This window comes from Chiloscyllium punctatum, chromosome 6 (genome assembly GCF_047496795.1).
Source record: "Chiloscyllium punctatum isolate Juve2018m chromosome 6, sChiPun1.3, whole genome shotgun sequence".
Classification (NCBI taxonomy): Eukaryota; Metazoa; Chordata; class Chondrichthyes; order Orectolobiformes; family Hemiscylliidae; genus Chiloscyllium; species Chiloscyllium punctatum.
Window position 1 is genome coordinate 47,573,419 of NC_092744.1, and position 15,074 is coordinate 47,588,492.

The following is a 15,074-nucleotide window of genomic DNA, read 5'->3' on the forward strand; positions in this document are numbered from 1 at the left end:
GGCTCGAGACCAATAGCTGTTAAATGTAATAAATGCTACTCATCTACATCCCTCCTTGGAGGATACCGAGGTAACATTAAATACCTCAAAAAGTTATTGTCTCAGGTGTGCGGAGGCTGTGCCTCTTCCTTTATTCTGTCAACCAACTTCAGCCACAAACATCGCTAACACTGTGCAGGCCCTTAGCCCCATTGCCATGCAGATTCTCCCGGTCAATCACAACCTCCTAGCGCCCTTAACGAATCACTGAGGCTTCACCATAGTAACCAAGTTCCCTCCCTCTGTGGCAGGAGGCAGCGCCTTATCGCCTGCTCTTCGCTGCCGCCCGGCGCCACCGTTAGCCGGAGCCGCGGGCTCGCTCGGACGCCTCGAGCCCGGACAATCGCTTTGAAAGGAATGGAATGTGGAAGGTGCCCGCGTGCTCTTCCCGGCATCCTCCTGGCCGCCCGCACGATGCCAGGTGGAAGCGGCAGCGCTATCCCCGTCTGATCAATCCGCCAGTGCCCGGCTCGCAGAGGCTACCGCCGCTCCTTCATCCATCATACTCTGCCCCCTTTCCCTTCACGGTAAGAGATCTGGTGTGAGTGTGGAGGACGGGGTCTCACCCTGCGTTCCCCGTAATTGCCGGCCATCCGATCTGTTTGTTGGAAGCTGTAAATAATTTCTCAGAGGGCACGGTGCACGGGGAAAATGGCGATGAATGTAAGGCAGTCAAGGCTATAAGCAAAAATAACTGCAGAAATTGCCAGCTGCAGAAATATGTGTGCATCAGGATTTGCAGCAGACAAGGTTAATGGGTATATCTAAGGACTCCTTAGAAATTACCATAAAATGCAGCGTTTATTTTCCTTGAATCAGTAATATCCTGATATTCAAAGCGCTGTCGTTAACTTTGATAACTACTTGGTTACGTTGGATTTTTGATGCATAGAAACAAGAGATGTTGACATTGAAGGCACTGTTGCTCGAAAGATGAGATTGCCTTTTTTCTTTTCGAGCTCTATGGAAGCCAACGTTAGTTCCCCGTACATTGAATCTGAATCCCTTTCCCACCGTTTTACTTATTTCCAAAGACAGAATTCTAATAAAAACAAGACTGCTTCCAATTGCTCTCGGGTTAGGAAAATAAGTCAATATTCATCTGTTTCTATTGCTTTTATAATATGTCATTTTTCTTTTAAAAATCATTCGGGAAATACCGAAGACCACTTAAAATTATTGATTCTTTTCTCACTCATTCCCAGGCAATGTCTTGTTCCTAAATTAAGTTAAAAAATTATCTACGTATATACAGTATACTAGCTGATATCCTTTCGCATTGCTCCGTTTGTCAGAGGGTAATGAGAAGAAATAATTGTGACATTTCCTGAAGTGGGCGTCATTGAAAAGACTGATGCAAGTGCTTTTTTTGAGGAGACTTGAAATATATTGTTTTAGAATGATGAAGTTATTTAAATAGTAACTACAGACCAACAGCTATCCTTGGGTTGGCAGAGTAAACAAATATTAAGTGAAGTAATATCAACATTTGTTAGAGAAATAAAAAAACAAAGCTACTATTGGCAGAATGAAAAAAATTACAGAGCTGAACCCTTCAGCCACAGAGGTAAGTGAATAATGTTGGAGCAGGAATGAAATAAATAACAGAGACACATAAATAAGGATGCCAGGCCAGTAACTAAATAAATAGTTACAGAGCTGGCTGGACTTTTTGTCAGGTAGTAAGTGAGGAGGAGGGGAGATTTTTGGTGCATCTGAGTCAGACCTTCAGGTTTTAAATCCCACCTAAGAACTTGATGGCCAAGGAAGGTGCATTCATAACTAAACAATCTATAAATTCTTTCAGCACACATCAATGACAGATGGTAAGAACAAAGGAAATTCATTGTCAAATACATATGGAAATACCTTTGGAGCCTCTTTCATAGGTATTCATAGGTCCAAGCTACAACATACTTAGAAAAGTGCATGTTGCTGCAGCACCTTGGAATGTGAATGAACTGTAACACAACATGCAATGTGGATATATCTATATTTTCCATTGAAAGTGGAGGATTGAATTTATTTTTAAAAAGCAAAATAATACTATTAAATAAAATTAGATATAAATTAATTAAACTGGCAACAATGACTAAATCAGAAACACCCTTTTTAAAGATGCATGTAAACTGAACTAAATTAAACCTGACAAATAATTCAATTCGGCTTATTGGGGATCTGGAAGAAGAGGAGAGCACATTGGAAATTGTGGTGTGGTCCTGAACAACACTTGCCATAATGTAATTAATAATGATCAAACAGACAGAATAACCTGATAAACTTTGTAACTCAACCACTGGTGCAGGCAAAAGTGTAAAATAGTGTTGGTCCCTAACCCAAATAAATGGGCAGGAATAGATGCAGGAAAGTAGGTTCTTGAGTAATAAGGGGATTAAGGGATTACGGAGAGAAAGTGGGAGGACGGGGTTCAGAAATTTATCAGCCACGATTGAATGGTGGAGCAGTCTCGATGGGCTGAATGGCCTAATTTCTGCTCCTTATTTTTATGGTCTTATAGCATCCAGCTGTAAAATCAAAAATCAACTCCAAAGAAAAGTAACAATAATTATAAATATTGCAGCAAGCAAAATGGGAGAAGCAGAAAAAGGTGAGTCAGAAGGACTTTAATACCAGAAATGGCAATGTTTCTTTTACCTCTATGTCTGTTTGTTGTGAGAAGGTAGTTGAGGTATTTTGCAGAGTACTCAAAATCAACCATATATTAGACTGTTGGAATAGAACCACTGCTGAGTCAGATCTAGCAGCAGGTGCAGATACTCTTTTTTGAAAAACACTGGTGAACTAGTTCAATTTTTGCCTTGTCTGGTTTCATTTTTGGGTTGTAAAATAATACTGTTTCACAATTCTGCACAGCTTATTGTAACTATTGGAATTGTTGTTCCAGTAATAATGGAAATCATTTACTTTTTCTTTAACAGATAATACTATATGGATACTGGAGGATAAAACACTGTTGAAGGCTGCACATCCGGAAAGTAGAATATCAGGTACATTCAGATAATTTGCAGTCCTTCATGTTTCAAATGTATACATTTCACCTTTCGCTGAAAAGAAAACTCTATTACTTCAGAATGCTCCAGTAATTCTCTGTGCATATCTGAATGATGTCATATGGATTTTAGTGACAAAGCTTTGTAGAAAACTAACCAACTGCAGTGGAATTAAAGAATACAACCAAAAAAGCTGGACTTTCACTCACCATGCTGGCTCAGAGCCACATTGTCAAATATGCTTTGCATCCTCTCCATTTGCCTATAGCAGGAGGTATGTTGGAGAGTTGCTTTCTCTCTTCCTCATCATGACCAAGCTTGCTGATTTGCATATATTGGCCTGACTCCAGGTGTTCTATTGATTTCCCTCCTCCAATAGCAAATAAACTTTCCTCCTTTATGTTCCAACAGTTCCAACTTCAAGATACAATAGGTAACAAAACCATTGAATATGTGGACTCAGCTATTCCCATGACATGGTTAATGGCAATTCCTGGATGCATAGCAGTGCATGCAATAGGTTGGCAACTAAGACATTTGGGCATTGCATCAGAGATTCAGAGGAGATGCTATTGGAAACCCATCCTGCCACCACCTCAAGGAGGTATACTGTATCCTTACTGGAACAGAATGTACTGTATGCTACAGAGCTGCTTTCCAGCATATGAGACTTCTTTAATATGGTACTTACAAAAAAACCAAAGCACCCATACCTCTTTAATGTGGTACTTGCAGAAATCTTAAGCACCAACATTGCAAACTGTCGTAAGAAGAACTGTCTTCATGTGCTGCAAACTAGCAAGGAGGCAAGGAGAGGGAACCAAAAATCTACCTGATTAAAAACACAGCTAATCTTTTTGATGAACAAATACAAGGAGGTAGCTGTTGAAATAAATAATCATGACAATCAAGGACATCATAGAAATATCTTTACTTTCAGCCCTAAAAACACAAAGAAAAATAAATTCAGCCTTCTTTACCTAAAACACCCTGAAATCTATCTTACACTTTGGCAACTGATTTGAATCTACATTGAACAGTCCACAGGATGCTGACTCTCAATCGAAATTAAGGCATTGAGAAAGTTAGCAACTTCCAATCTAAAATGTTTATTGGGACCAAATTAAAAGTGAATAGGCAACTAGATATCAATTTTTGTCCACATTTTCCTGAGCTTCAATGAATGCACAAAACTGTTAATATAATAAAAAAAAGTCTATTCTCAAGCATTGAATAATGAATGCTAAAATCTGCCAAGCTTAAAACCTTGAAATTGTTTGACACTCTAAGAGTGCTGTCACTGTCTGAAAAAGAAAGGCATTAAAAACCACAGTGGTGGGAGGATACCTGATACCTGATCACAAGCTGGCAACAGCAATATGGACAGAAACCAGATAAAATAAAAGCGCCTCTTCCTGAAGGTGAATCATATCACAAATTACTTGGTGATACTACCTCCAATGTGAAAACTATACAATAAATTTCAACGTGCTACCATGGCAACACAACCACCCAAGAAGTCTTCAAACTTCAAGATTATCACCTCCAGAGGTGATATAGAAGTGTATGCAAGCGTTATAATATTTTATTGTTACATAGGCAGAGTCCTGACTACATGGAAAAAGAAATCATAAGTTGGGAATGGTAATGAAAAATTGCAACAAATCTATTTGAGTTAAAGAACCTGACACTGCATCAACCATTTCATGAAGCTTGAATATTTAGCCCAGAATCTGAGTTGGATCGAAGGAAGGGCAGTTGAACTTTAGCCATAATCTGCAGATTAACTTTCTAAGGAGTTCCAAAGAACTATAGCTAATGAGTGGTGAAAAGGGACTAAATCTTGTTCACAACAATTAGGTTTGCTCAACATGTGCTCACAGAGGCAACACTTCAATGTCCTGAAGAACGGTTACACCCAAAATGTTGACTTCTCCACCACTTGATGCTACCTGGCTTGCTGTGTTCTTCCAGCCTCCTGCCTGTCTACCTTACAGAGGCAAGACATAAAGAGTTCTAGCCTACAAAATATTAGAAAATATGGACTCTTCAGATTATAATATGGCCAAACATTTAAAAACTGTTAATGGGATAACTTACCCAATTAGCAGAAAACTAGTTCAGACATTTTGAAAAAGAACAGTATATCTTTATTGACTATATATAAAGCACTAAGATCTCTGCATTTCATATGGCATTATTTTGAATGTTATATCCTATGTAGGGGGTGGGGGTGGGGTGGGGTGTGATAATGTGTGTGCTCTTTCCCCAAGCCTCAGCAGGTTTCCTGCCAGTGTAACACTCTGAGCCTGTACCCGTGGAAGTCTTAAGATTGGTGCTGAGACCTGGAGTTCTAAATATCTAAAATGTACCCTTGGGCCATAATTTGTCAAAGCCAAAGGTCATTTGTTCTCCATCTTGACTTGTGTAGCTACTTCATGAACTAAGAAAGCTTTTCCTCTATATATGTTTTATATGCACACACTATCAGGATCCTTGAAATTTGAAATGTAGTTATTCTAATACAGCGAAAGGATATTTGTGCATCCTGTAGGCCCATGTTATTCTCTCAAATTATGGCTTTCAGTCCAGGTTCAATCACCACTGCTTCCCATTTTAGAATACTTATCAGTGAGAAAAACAAAATTGCTATGCACCATTGCAATAAGAAGAACACACTTGCTGCAGTTTTCACTGTCTTGTATCATCACAACAGCAAGAATGTACTCATTGGTGTTGCTGCTAATTGCTGAAAAGGCTTTTGAATGTGTAGGTTAAGATTTTGTCACTAGCAACTTCTGGTGGCCTTGAAATCTGTGCATGAATATTTTCTGAAATATATGATGGAAATTCCTAGATTCTTCATGGCACTATAAATCCAGCACACAGCAGCAGGGATGTCAGTGAACAGGTAAACAATCAAGCATATTGAAATATTCATAAACATCAAACCAAAAATTAAAAGCAGAATAAAAGTTTGTAAATATGTAAAACTTCTAATCACGATAAAATTTGAAAATTCCTCAAATTTAAAATGAACGTTTCAGGACTGGTAAGGCTATTGCACAGTAATTATGAAGTATGCCATTAAAATTTCAGTTACATGCCATTCAACAAGATGTGATGTTTTTGGAAGTTTTTACACTGAATCTATATGCCAATAATGTGCCACGTGTTGGTGGGAAACTTCCTGACAGTTCACCAAGGATGGAAATACTCCTGATTTAAGGAAGTGGAACAGAGCTCTGGATAAGTTGCTCTTCGGATGGTCGGTGTGGACTTGTTGGGCCGAAGGGCCTGTTTCCACACTGTAGGTAATCTAAAACAAAAAAACATAAGGTCTGGGGGATACTATTCACTTTTCTATTTAGGAATGTTAAAACCGCAAAGATATCTTGAGCTCTCTGTTTGCTCAGAGTTATCTGGACATGTACTCATTGAAGTACTATAATATCTGAACTGCATTACAAATGAATAGCATCAGGAACATTGAAACAACATAAGGAAGCACATCCGTCTTTGTGAAGCTCAATTCATCTCTGTTCTCTTATGTCCCACAGTAATTTACATGAAATTTCCTCTCCCATCTCATACACTTCCTCTCCACATTCATTTTCCATCTTCCCCCAGCTTTTACCCTACCCATTCTCCATGAGGTGGGAGGCCAAGGTTGCATAATTTGGTTGGAGAGGGGTGTGAATATTAAAAAGAGTTGTACAAATAAGCTTAGGTAAGTACTTCCCTGTGACTGGAATGGCAATTGCATGGCATCATTGTCCATGCAAGTGTAATGGAGTGTCATTTCAACAATTGTGGAAATTCTGCTCCTTATAGGGAGCATATAATTGTGGAAGAAGGGTCTTTCGAGCAGTGTGATATGCCTACCTCAGGGCAGAAAGTCCAGATTTCAGTCCCACATGCCTGGGAGAGTGCTATAGCACATACAAAGAGATGAATAAAAATTGTTTATTATCATAAGAAGAATAATCAGTAGCAGGGGGTTACTAGGAGAAAATGTTCCTTGCTTTAATGTAAATTTCTTCAAAAATGGAAGTCCTGTTTAGTGAGTAGCTGGGTCACAAAACAGTAGGGGTATGAGGATGAGGTGGGGACGTGGAAAGAAGGATGATGGATTTGGAGAGGAAGTTATTGCAGAGTTTATGAGGGTGGGAGTTGGGATTTGCAGTGCATCGCTCTGATATATTTGACAAAAAGGTTGCTATAAAATATTTGGGAGTACCTATTGCATCATAGGGAAGACTCTGGATAACATGAGACCTCCAAAATACTGGATCTTACCAGGTTGATTGAACTTGACTATTTTAACAGGTCATCTTGAAAATTTATGTATTGGGAACTAAAACTGGTTTCTCACTGATGAAAATAGGGTGATCACAGTGAGTTGTAGCAGGAGAGCTACAAGAGATCTCAACTTGTGGTTTCTAAATAAACTGGGCCGAAGAGATAACTGCAGTTTAGACTTTAAATATAAGAAAGAAAATGTGAAAAATAAAAGATATAGTATTTTGGTGTTATACTTCATGGCTATGCCAGTTAATGGTTGCATTTTTTTGTCAACTTTATTTGTTATAAATTCCTATGTGTAAATTATAATCTACGATTCCTTGTTGCATTGATTGCCAGCCACTAATACGCTGTCTAAAAATTATTAGATCTCAGATTAAAACTTTGTGAGTCAGGTTGGTATCTCAGCTGATAAACTGCCTAGAAAATCCTGGCAGTCAGTGTGATTGGGTATTTAACAGTATCAATGCCAATATACTTGTAATTTATAACGAGTACAGTTGACAAACATAAAGTCGAGTAATGCAAACACCAAGTACAAGATCAAAATTGTAGATGCTGGAAATCTATAATCAGAACAGAAAATGCTGGAAGCACATAGGTTATGCAGTATTTCTGCTGAGAGAGAAGCAATTAACTTTCCATGGAGATAATGTTTTAACAGACAGGAAGTGCATGCAAGCAACAGTATTATAAATATTTAATTTTGCTTTTTTGTTTAGCCCAGAAACAAAGATAAAGTCTACTTCTGGATCAACAATGTGCCAACAGCCATATCGCCACACAACTCTGCCCCAGACTTTGCAACCTCTTGCTATTGAACCTCTACTCTTAAAGCAACCCCAGAATCTTCAGTCTACCTCATCTGCAGTGATGTCACGATCCTCACAGTTGTTACCCACACAGATGTGTAAACCATCTCAATCAGAGCTTGTTATTTTGTCACAAGAGAAAGTACCTTCCTTTGATACACCCCAAGATCCTATTTTAGCAGACCTCTGTAGGCCATTACTTTGTAAATTGTGCAATGTATCCCTGAATTCAACACAGCAAGCACAGGCACATTATCAGGTGAGTTGGCCAGCAAGAAATTGTGTGTATACGTATGCATTATCTTTAATTACAATATAGAGAGGTATATATATAGAGATAAATGTGTATGGAAAAGAATAGAACTCTAAGCATACATTTCTAGCTGGCATTATTTGTTTAAAATAAATGAGTGAATACCAATATTAAAATAAAATTAATTAGAAAATCCAGATTTAAATCCTAATTTGGAACTGTGAATACCATCTGTCCAGTATGTTGAAATGCATTGCTTTTGCCTAGCTGCATTTCTTGATATGTAAAGGCTTCCTTTTGTGCTTTGAGATTAAGAATTGTTTCTGGCAAGATTGATTTGCATTTTTTATTAATATTAATTCTAAAATATTAATTCTAAAGATATCACAAATAAGTTAACACACTTTGAATGAAGTAAAAACCGAAATTGCTGGAGAAACTCAGCAGGTTTGGCAGCATCTGTGTGAAGAAAGCAGTTAGCATTCCTATCTGGTAACTCTTCATCAGAAGGGTTTATCTAGCAATTTGTGTTTTTGTTTCAGATCTTCAGCATCCACAGTTTTTTGTATGTTATTGTGAATGATTTCTTGCTTGATATCAAGCAGGCACATCAAATACCAAGCCGTGGTGTGCAATAGTGTTTTCAAATGTACCGGTCGCATTTACCTTGTATTGAATTTCTTTCCAGTTATGTTAATAGCTTATGTGTTAACTGTTAGAAGTGAATTTATGTATAAACAAATTAACCTTTCAGGTTGTGCACAGAATTAAAATCAAGAAATCAATAGTGATATCTAGAAAAGTGTCCATTTTACGAAATAAGACGTGCTGGAGGTCTTAAAACACATAAAGATCGATAAATCCTCAAGACCTAATCAGGTGTATGCTGGAACTTTGTGGGAAGCTAGACAAGTGATTTCTGGGCCCCTTGCTGAGATATTTTTATCATCGATATCCATGGTTGAAGTACTGGAAGACTGAATGGTGGCTATATGATGCTATAGAATGGTAGTAAGGAAAAGCCAGGGAGCTATATACCTGTGAGCTGAATGTCAATGGTGGGAAGGTTTTTGGAGAGGATTCTGAGGGACAAGATTACATATATTTAGAAAGGCAAGGACTGATTATGGATAGTCAACATGGCTTTGTGCATGGGAAATCATGTGTCACTAACTTGATTGAGGTTTTTGAAGAAGAGACAAAGAAGATCAATGAAGGCAGAGCAGTGGACAATGTCTATTTGGACTTCTGCAAGGGGTTTGACAAGGTTCTGCATGGGAAACTGGTTAGCAACTTTAGATCATAAGGAATCAAAGGAGAGCTAGCCATTTGGATACAAAATTGGCTTGAAGGTAGGAGACAGAGGGTGGATGGTTGATTTTTGGATTGGAGGCCTGTGACTGGCGGTTTGCCACAAGGGTTGGTGTTGGATCCACTGCTTTTTGTAATTTATGTAAATGATTTGGATGTGAAAATTAGATTTGCAGATGTCACCAAAATAGGTGATGTGGTGGACAGTGAAGAAGGTTATCTTGGAATACAACAGGACCTTGATCAGATGGGCCAAGGGATGGCAGATGGAGTTTAATTTAGATAAATGTGAGGTGTTGCATTTTGGTAAGGCAAATGAGGGCAGGACTGATGCACTAAATGGTAGTATCCGGAGGGGAGTGTTGCAAGACAAAGAGACCTTGGAGTGCAGGTTCATAGTTCCTTGAAGGTGGAGTTGCAGGTAGAGAGGGTAGTGTAAAAGGTGTCTGTTATGGTTGCCTTTATTGGTCAGCGCATTGACTGTAACAGTTGGGATGTCATGTTGAGGCTGTCCATTGGTTAGGCCACTTTTGGAATACTGCATTCAATTCAGGTCTCCGTGCTATAAAAAAGATATGGTTAAATTTTAAAAGGTGCAGAAAAAAATTAGAAGGATGTTGCTGTATTTGGAGGGTTTGAGCTATGGAGAGAGGCTGAATAAGCTGGGGCTATTTTCACTGGAGCATCAGAGGCTGAAGGGTTATCTTATTGAAGTTTATAAAATCATGAGGGGCATGGAAAGGATGAATAGCCAAGGTCTTTTTTCCTAGGGTAGAGGAGTCCAAAACTGCGTGGCATAAGTTTAAGGCGAGAGGGAAAGATTTGAAAGGAACTTAAGGGGCAATATTTACACACAGAGGGTGGTGCATGTATGGAATGAGCTGCCAGAAGATGTGGTGGAAGCTGGCACAATTGCAACATTTAAAAGGGATCTGGATGGGTACTTCAATAGGAAGGGATATGGGCCAAATCCTGGCAAATGAGACCAGTCTAATTTAGAATATCTGATTGGCATGCAAGAGTCAAACTGAAGAGTCTGTTTCCATGCTCTATGATGCTGACTCTACATGTTGTCATCAGGTGAAGTGAGACGAGAAGGTGGAAATATTGGAGCAGATGTAATTCAACCATTGTTTTATGTGTAAATTGGACTGCAACTCCTGACAACTACATATATGCAGTTAACCATAGCAACCAGAATGCTTCTCCAAAACTCCATCAATATCCAGCAGTGAAGCTCAGCATTAAAATATGTGATAGAGCACAAAATTGGGGAACATAGATGAACAGTGAGTAGCAACTAAAATCTACAGAAACAGTTTGGGCTTGTGTGAATTCCAGTGTAATTCCAATTAATAACATGGTAATTACTTACGCTAAGGAAACTCTGAAAATGAACTTTTACAAATGTGGATTCACATCTCTTCTGATTTCCTATCTTTCTTTCCCCTTCCTTTTGATTGGGCATTTAATTCAGTGTTCTTGCTGACACTTTCAGATTCAAACTCTGCATTGTGTAATGATAATTTTTCATTTTGATTGATTACAGAGATACACAGTTTTGCTCATATAGATCACATGCATTGAATAAAGCATCACTCCAGTTAGCCAGAGCTCAAAATAATAAGTAGCAATTTCATACAGTTTTATTGGAAACCACCTACCTCAAAAAATCTAGATGAAATTGTTTAATGAATATTTTGAACTATAGACAGTTGAATTTATTTTTGTGTGTACCATCCTCCCTTTAGGTTCTTGATTCTGATTTATCCAACAAGCTAGTTGCTAGAGGGGAAGTCACTTACTGGATAGCTGCTGAATGCAGTTAGTGGAGGCTGACAGCTGTCTCTTCTGCATTTGAGAATCTACCACCCTGGTGAATGAGGCAGGTCTTTCAGTGCTGTGTATATCTGTACTGTTTTGTAGGTACAAAGCCTGGGCCTTGAAGAAAGTGGAAGGATGATTAGTCATGGCAGAGCTGAGGATGTTAAGATAGATTTGTTATGCCTTGAGAAGGCCTAGATTTGCAGCAACCGGCAGAAAATCCAGGTTACAGAAGTGTTCAGGAAGGATCAGGAGAAGAGACTGAGATAATATGGGCTTATTTAACAAAAACTGGAAAATCACATTCTAAGAAAGATATTCAGTGAATCCTACAGGAAAGATAGGAACAAGAAGGTGGATGCTCGCGATCTGAAAGGCTCTGGAGGAGAAGGGCTTCAAGATGCTTGATGAAATAACTCCACAGAGGCCAGTATCTTGTCACCAAGTCACCCTTTATTTACATGCAGACTGACCTTGACACTGCTCCAGCTCCCTCAGAGCCAGCTCTCAAATGAACAGAACCTCTGGCACTTCTGTTTATACCTGTCTCCATCAAACATGCCCAGGACAAGGACAGGATGGGGTTAGATACAGAGTAAAGCTCCATCTACACTATCTATCTGACAGTCCCAATCAGGGAAATCACATTCTATGAGGTCCTCCTAGCTGACTTCATTACAATCACTAAACTTAAAACTAGGAGGACATGGAGGAAAGCTAATGTGAGTCCTGGCCCCACTTAATGGGAAAGGCAAGAGCAAAAGAAGAAGATCTAAATCACCTTCTGTCTCCCTTTCCTAGCATAATGATCAGGTGATTTTGGCCCTTTCATAACTGTAAAATTTTACTTCACTTTAACTCTACTCTACAACCTTGCTGGCTGGGTAACCTTTGATAGACTTCCTTTTGCAATATTGTTCTGTCATGTTGGGTAAAAAGTAGAGAAGACTGTGGGACAAAGAGAATATGCAAGGATCTTAGAAAAAGGCAGGGAGAGATAATGAGACAATTGATTGTGGAGGAATGAGGGGAGAAAGGATTTATAGGAGGAGAGAGAAAAGGGGAAAAATGAAAGTGAGAGAAGAATGAAGGGTCAGTTCCTGGGGTGAAATGGAGGAGAAGATAGAGAAGAGGAGAAAAATAGAGCATTGTCTAAGGAGATTTAAGGCATTGAAGAGTAGAGATAATAGTATGAAATGAGAGGAGGAATTTTAAAATATGACTATCTCTGACAAGAGAATCTTAACACATTCCTTTGATATTCATCAGTTTTACCATGCCTGATATCCCCACCATCAAGATCTTGTTGTGGCCAGAAACTTAACTGAACAAGCCATTAGAGATGTCTGGTTGTCAGATCAGGTCAGAGGCTGGGAATTCTGTGGCAAATAATCCACCACCTAAATTCCAAAAGTCTGCTATCAACAAGTCAGAAGTGTGTTGGAATAATCCCCTTTCTTGAATGAGTGTGCTTCCAGCAGCACTTCTGAAACTTAAGAAGGTGAGCAGTATCCATGATAAAGTAGCTTGTATGATTGGAATTTCATCCCTTACTCTAAACATTTATTCCTTTCACCATCAGCGCATTGGGGTGGCATTTTGTTCAATCTATAGGATGCACTGGTACAATTTGTCAAGACTGCTTTGATAACACTACCTACCATTACATAGAAAAGCAAGCTCACATACCACCGTAACGTGGAAATATATTGTCTTTCCTTCAGCGTCACTGTGTCAAAATTTGGAACTTTCTTCCTGACAGCACTGTCACTGTACCCATATTATTTGGACTGAAGTGGTCCAACAGCAATTAGGAGTGAGCAGTAAATGCTAGCTTTGCTGGTGAAGCCTAGATCCCATGAATGAATATGAAAAAGGGGATTATTAAAATAGCTTTCCCTTTCTCCTTGTATATCTCTACCCCACCCTATCTGCTGTCTTTCTTATCATAGAATCAAACAGTCATACAGCATGGAAACAGACCCTTCAGTCCAACCAGTCCATGTTGACTGTAATCCAAATCTAAACTAGTCCCCCTGCCTGCGCTTGGCCCATATACCTCCAAACATTTAATAATCATGCTTTTCTAAACGTCTTTTAAATATTGTATCCTTTGAAAGTTCATTTCACACATGAACCACTTTCTGTGTAAAAACAAAAATTGCCCCTTGTCTTTTTAAAATCTTTCTCCTCTCATCTTAAAAATATGCTCCCTGGTCTTGAAATTCCCCACCCTAGGGAAAAGACACTTGCCATTCACTTTAGCTATACCCCTTATGACTTTATAAACTTCTATAAAGTCACTCCTGAACCTCCTATGCCCTGGTGAGAAAGGTCTCAGCCTGTCTAGTCTCGCCCCATAATTCAAACACTTCATTCCTGACAGCATCCTAGTAAATCTCCTCTGAACCCTCTCCAGCTTAATAATATCCTTCCTATAAATGGCAACCAGAACGGGACAAAATGACCTCATCAACGTCCCATACAATCCAAACATAACATCCCAACTCGTATGCTCAGAAGTCTGAGCAATGAAAGCAAGTGTGCTAAACGCCTTCTTAACCATTCTATCTATATATGATGCAAACTTTAAATAATTATTGGTTCTACAACACTGCCTTACTTTTAATTGTAGAAGTCCTACCGTTGTTTGTTTTACCAAAATGCAATTTATCCAAATTAAAACTCCATCTGTCACTCTTCAGCCCATTCACCCAATTGATCAAGATCTCTTTGTAATCTTAGATAACCTTCTTCACTGTCCACTATGCCACCAATCAGGAGACTGACAATCTGCAAGCTTACTAACCATGCCTTCTATATTCTCATCAAAATCATTTATATAAATGACCATCAAAGTGGACCCAGCACCAATTCCTGTAGAACATTACTGATCACAGGCCTTCAATCCATTATCTTGCCTTCCTCTCTTTCCTGTACTACAGCTGAAAACTGTACTTGAACTTGACTCTGCCTTTGGAATTCCCTTAGTTAATGATTAGCTTATTGTTAAATAGCAAATCTTTACCTAATCAGGGACGTGAAAAAGTAGAGTTAGCCCCAGCATAAGAGTTTCTTTGAATTCATAGCCAAGTAGCTAAAATGCTATTATTGGCAGTAGGCTGTGGTTATAGCTTGAAAACCTCAAATATGGAGTTCTGTTATAAATGTGAAAATGCAATTTTATTATGTAAGCGTGTGAACATTTAAACTTTTGGTATAATAAAAATAAAAGTCTTTTGCAGTTGCACAGTTCAGATTACTATTGATTGAAAATGTAGGTTCAGTGTTATAAGAACTACATTTCACAATCTGAAATCCCTTTATGGCTGAAAACTTGTATTATTTTGATTGTGACAAAAGTGCATAGTTACTTGAAATACTACTGTAAAAATAAAGCAAATAATTTTCATTGTAAGCATAACTGTTAGCATAGCAGATGGTTCCTGTTTGTATTTTAAAAAGTGGCAGGCTTCCTAAACAAGTCAATTGAAAGAACTATAGAATTCAAATCCTGAT

General features: G+C 38.6%; 1 protein-coding gene across 2 annotated transcripts in view; it reads left to right on the top strand.

The window, feature by feature from the left end:
- Positions 1-338: 338 nt before the first annotated feature.
- zmat3 (zinc finger, matrin-type 3) overlaps positions 339-15,074 on the top strand; it is a 41,682-nt gene continuing 26,946 nt past the window's right edge. Inside the window, exons 1-4 of one of the 2 annotated variants that reach the window (XM_072572581.1) lie at positions 339-566; positions 2,979-3,047; positions 3,462-3,654; positions 8,078-8,426. In XM_072572581.1, coding sequence (XP_072428682.1) covers positions 3,527-3,654; positions 8,078-8,426 — 477 coding nt within the window. In that variant the 5' untranslated portion in view covers positions 339-566; positions 2,979-3,047; positions 3,462-3,526. The remainder of the gene's footprint in view (positions 567-2,978; positions 3,048-3,461; positions 3,655-8,077; positions 8,427-15,074) is intronic. The other variant, XM_072572582.1, reaches the window with a different exon arrangement.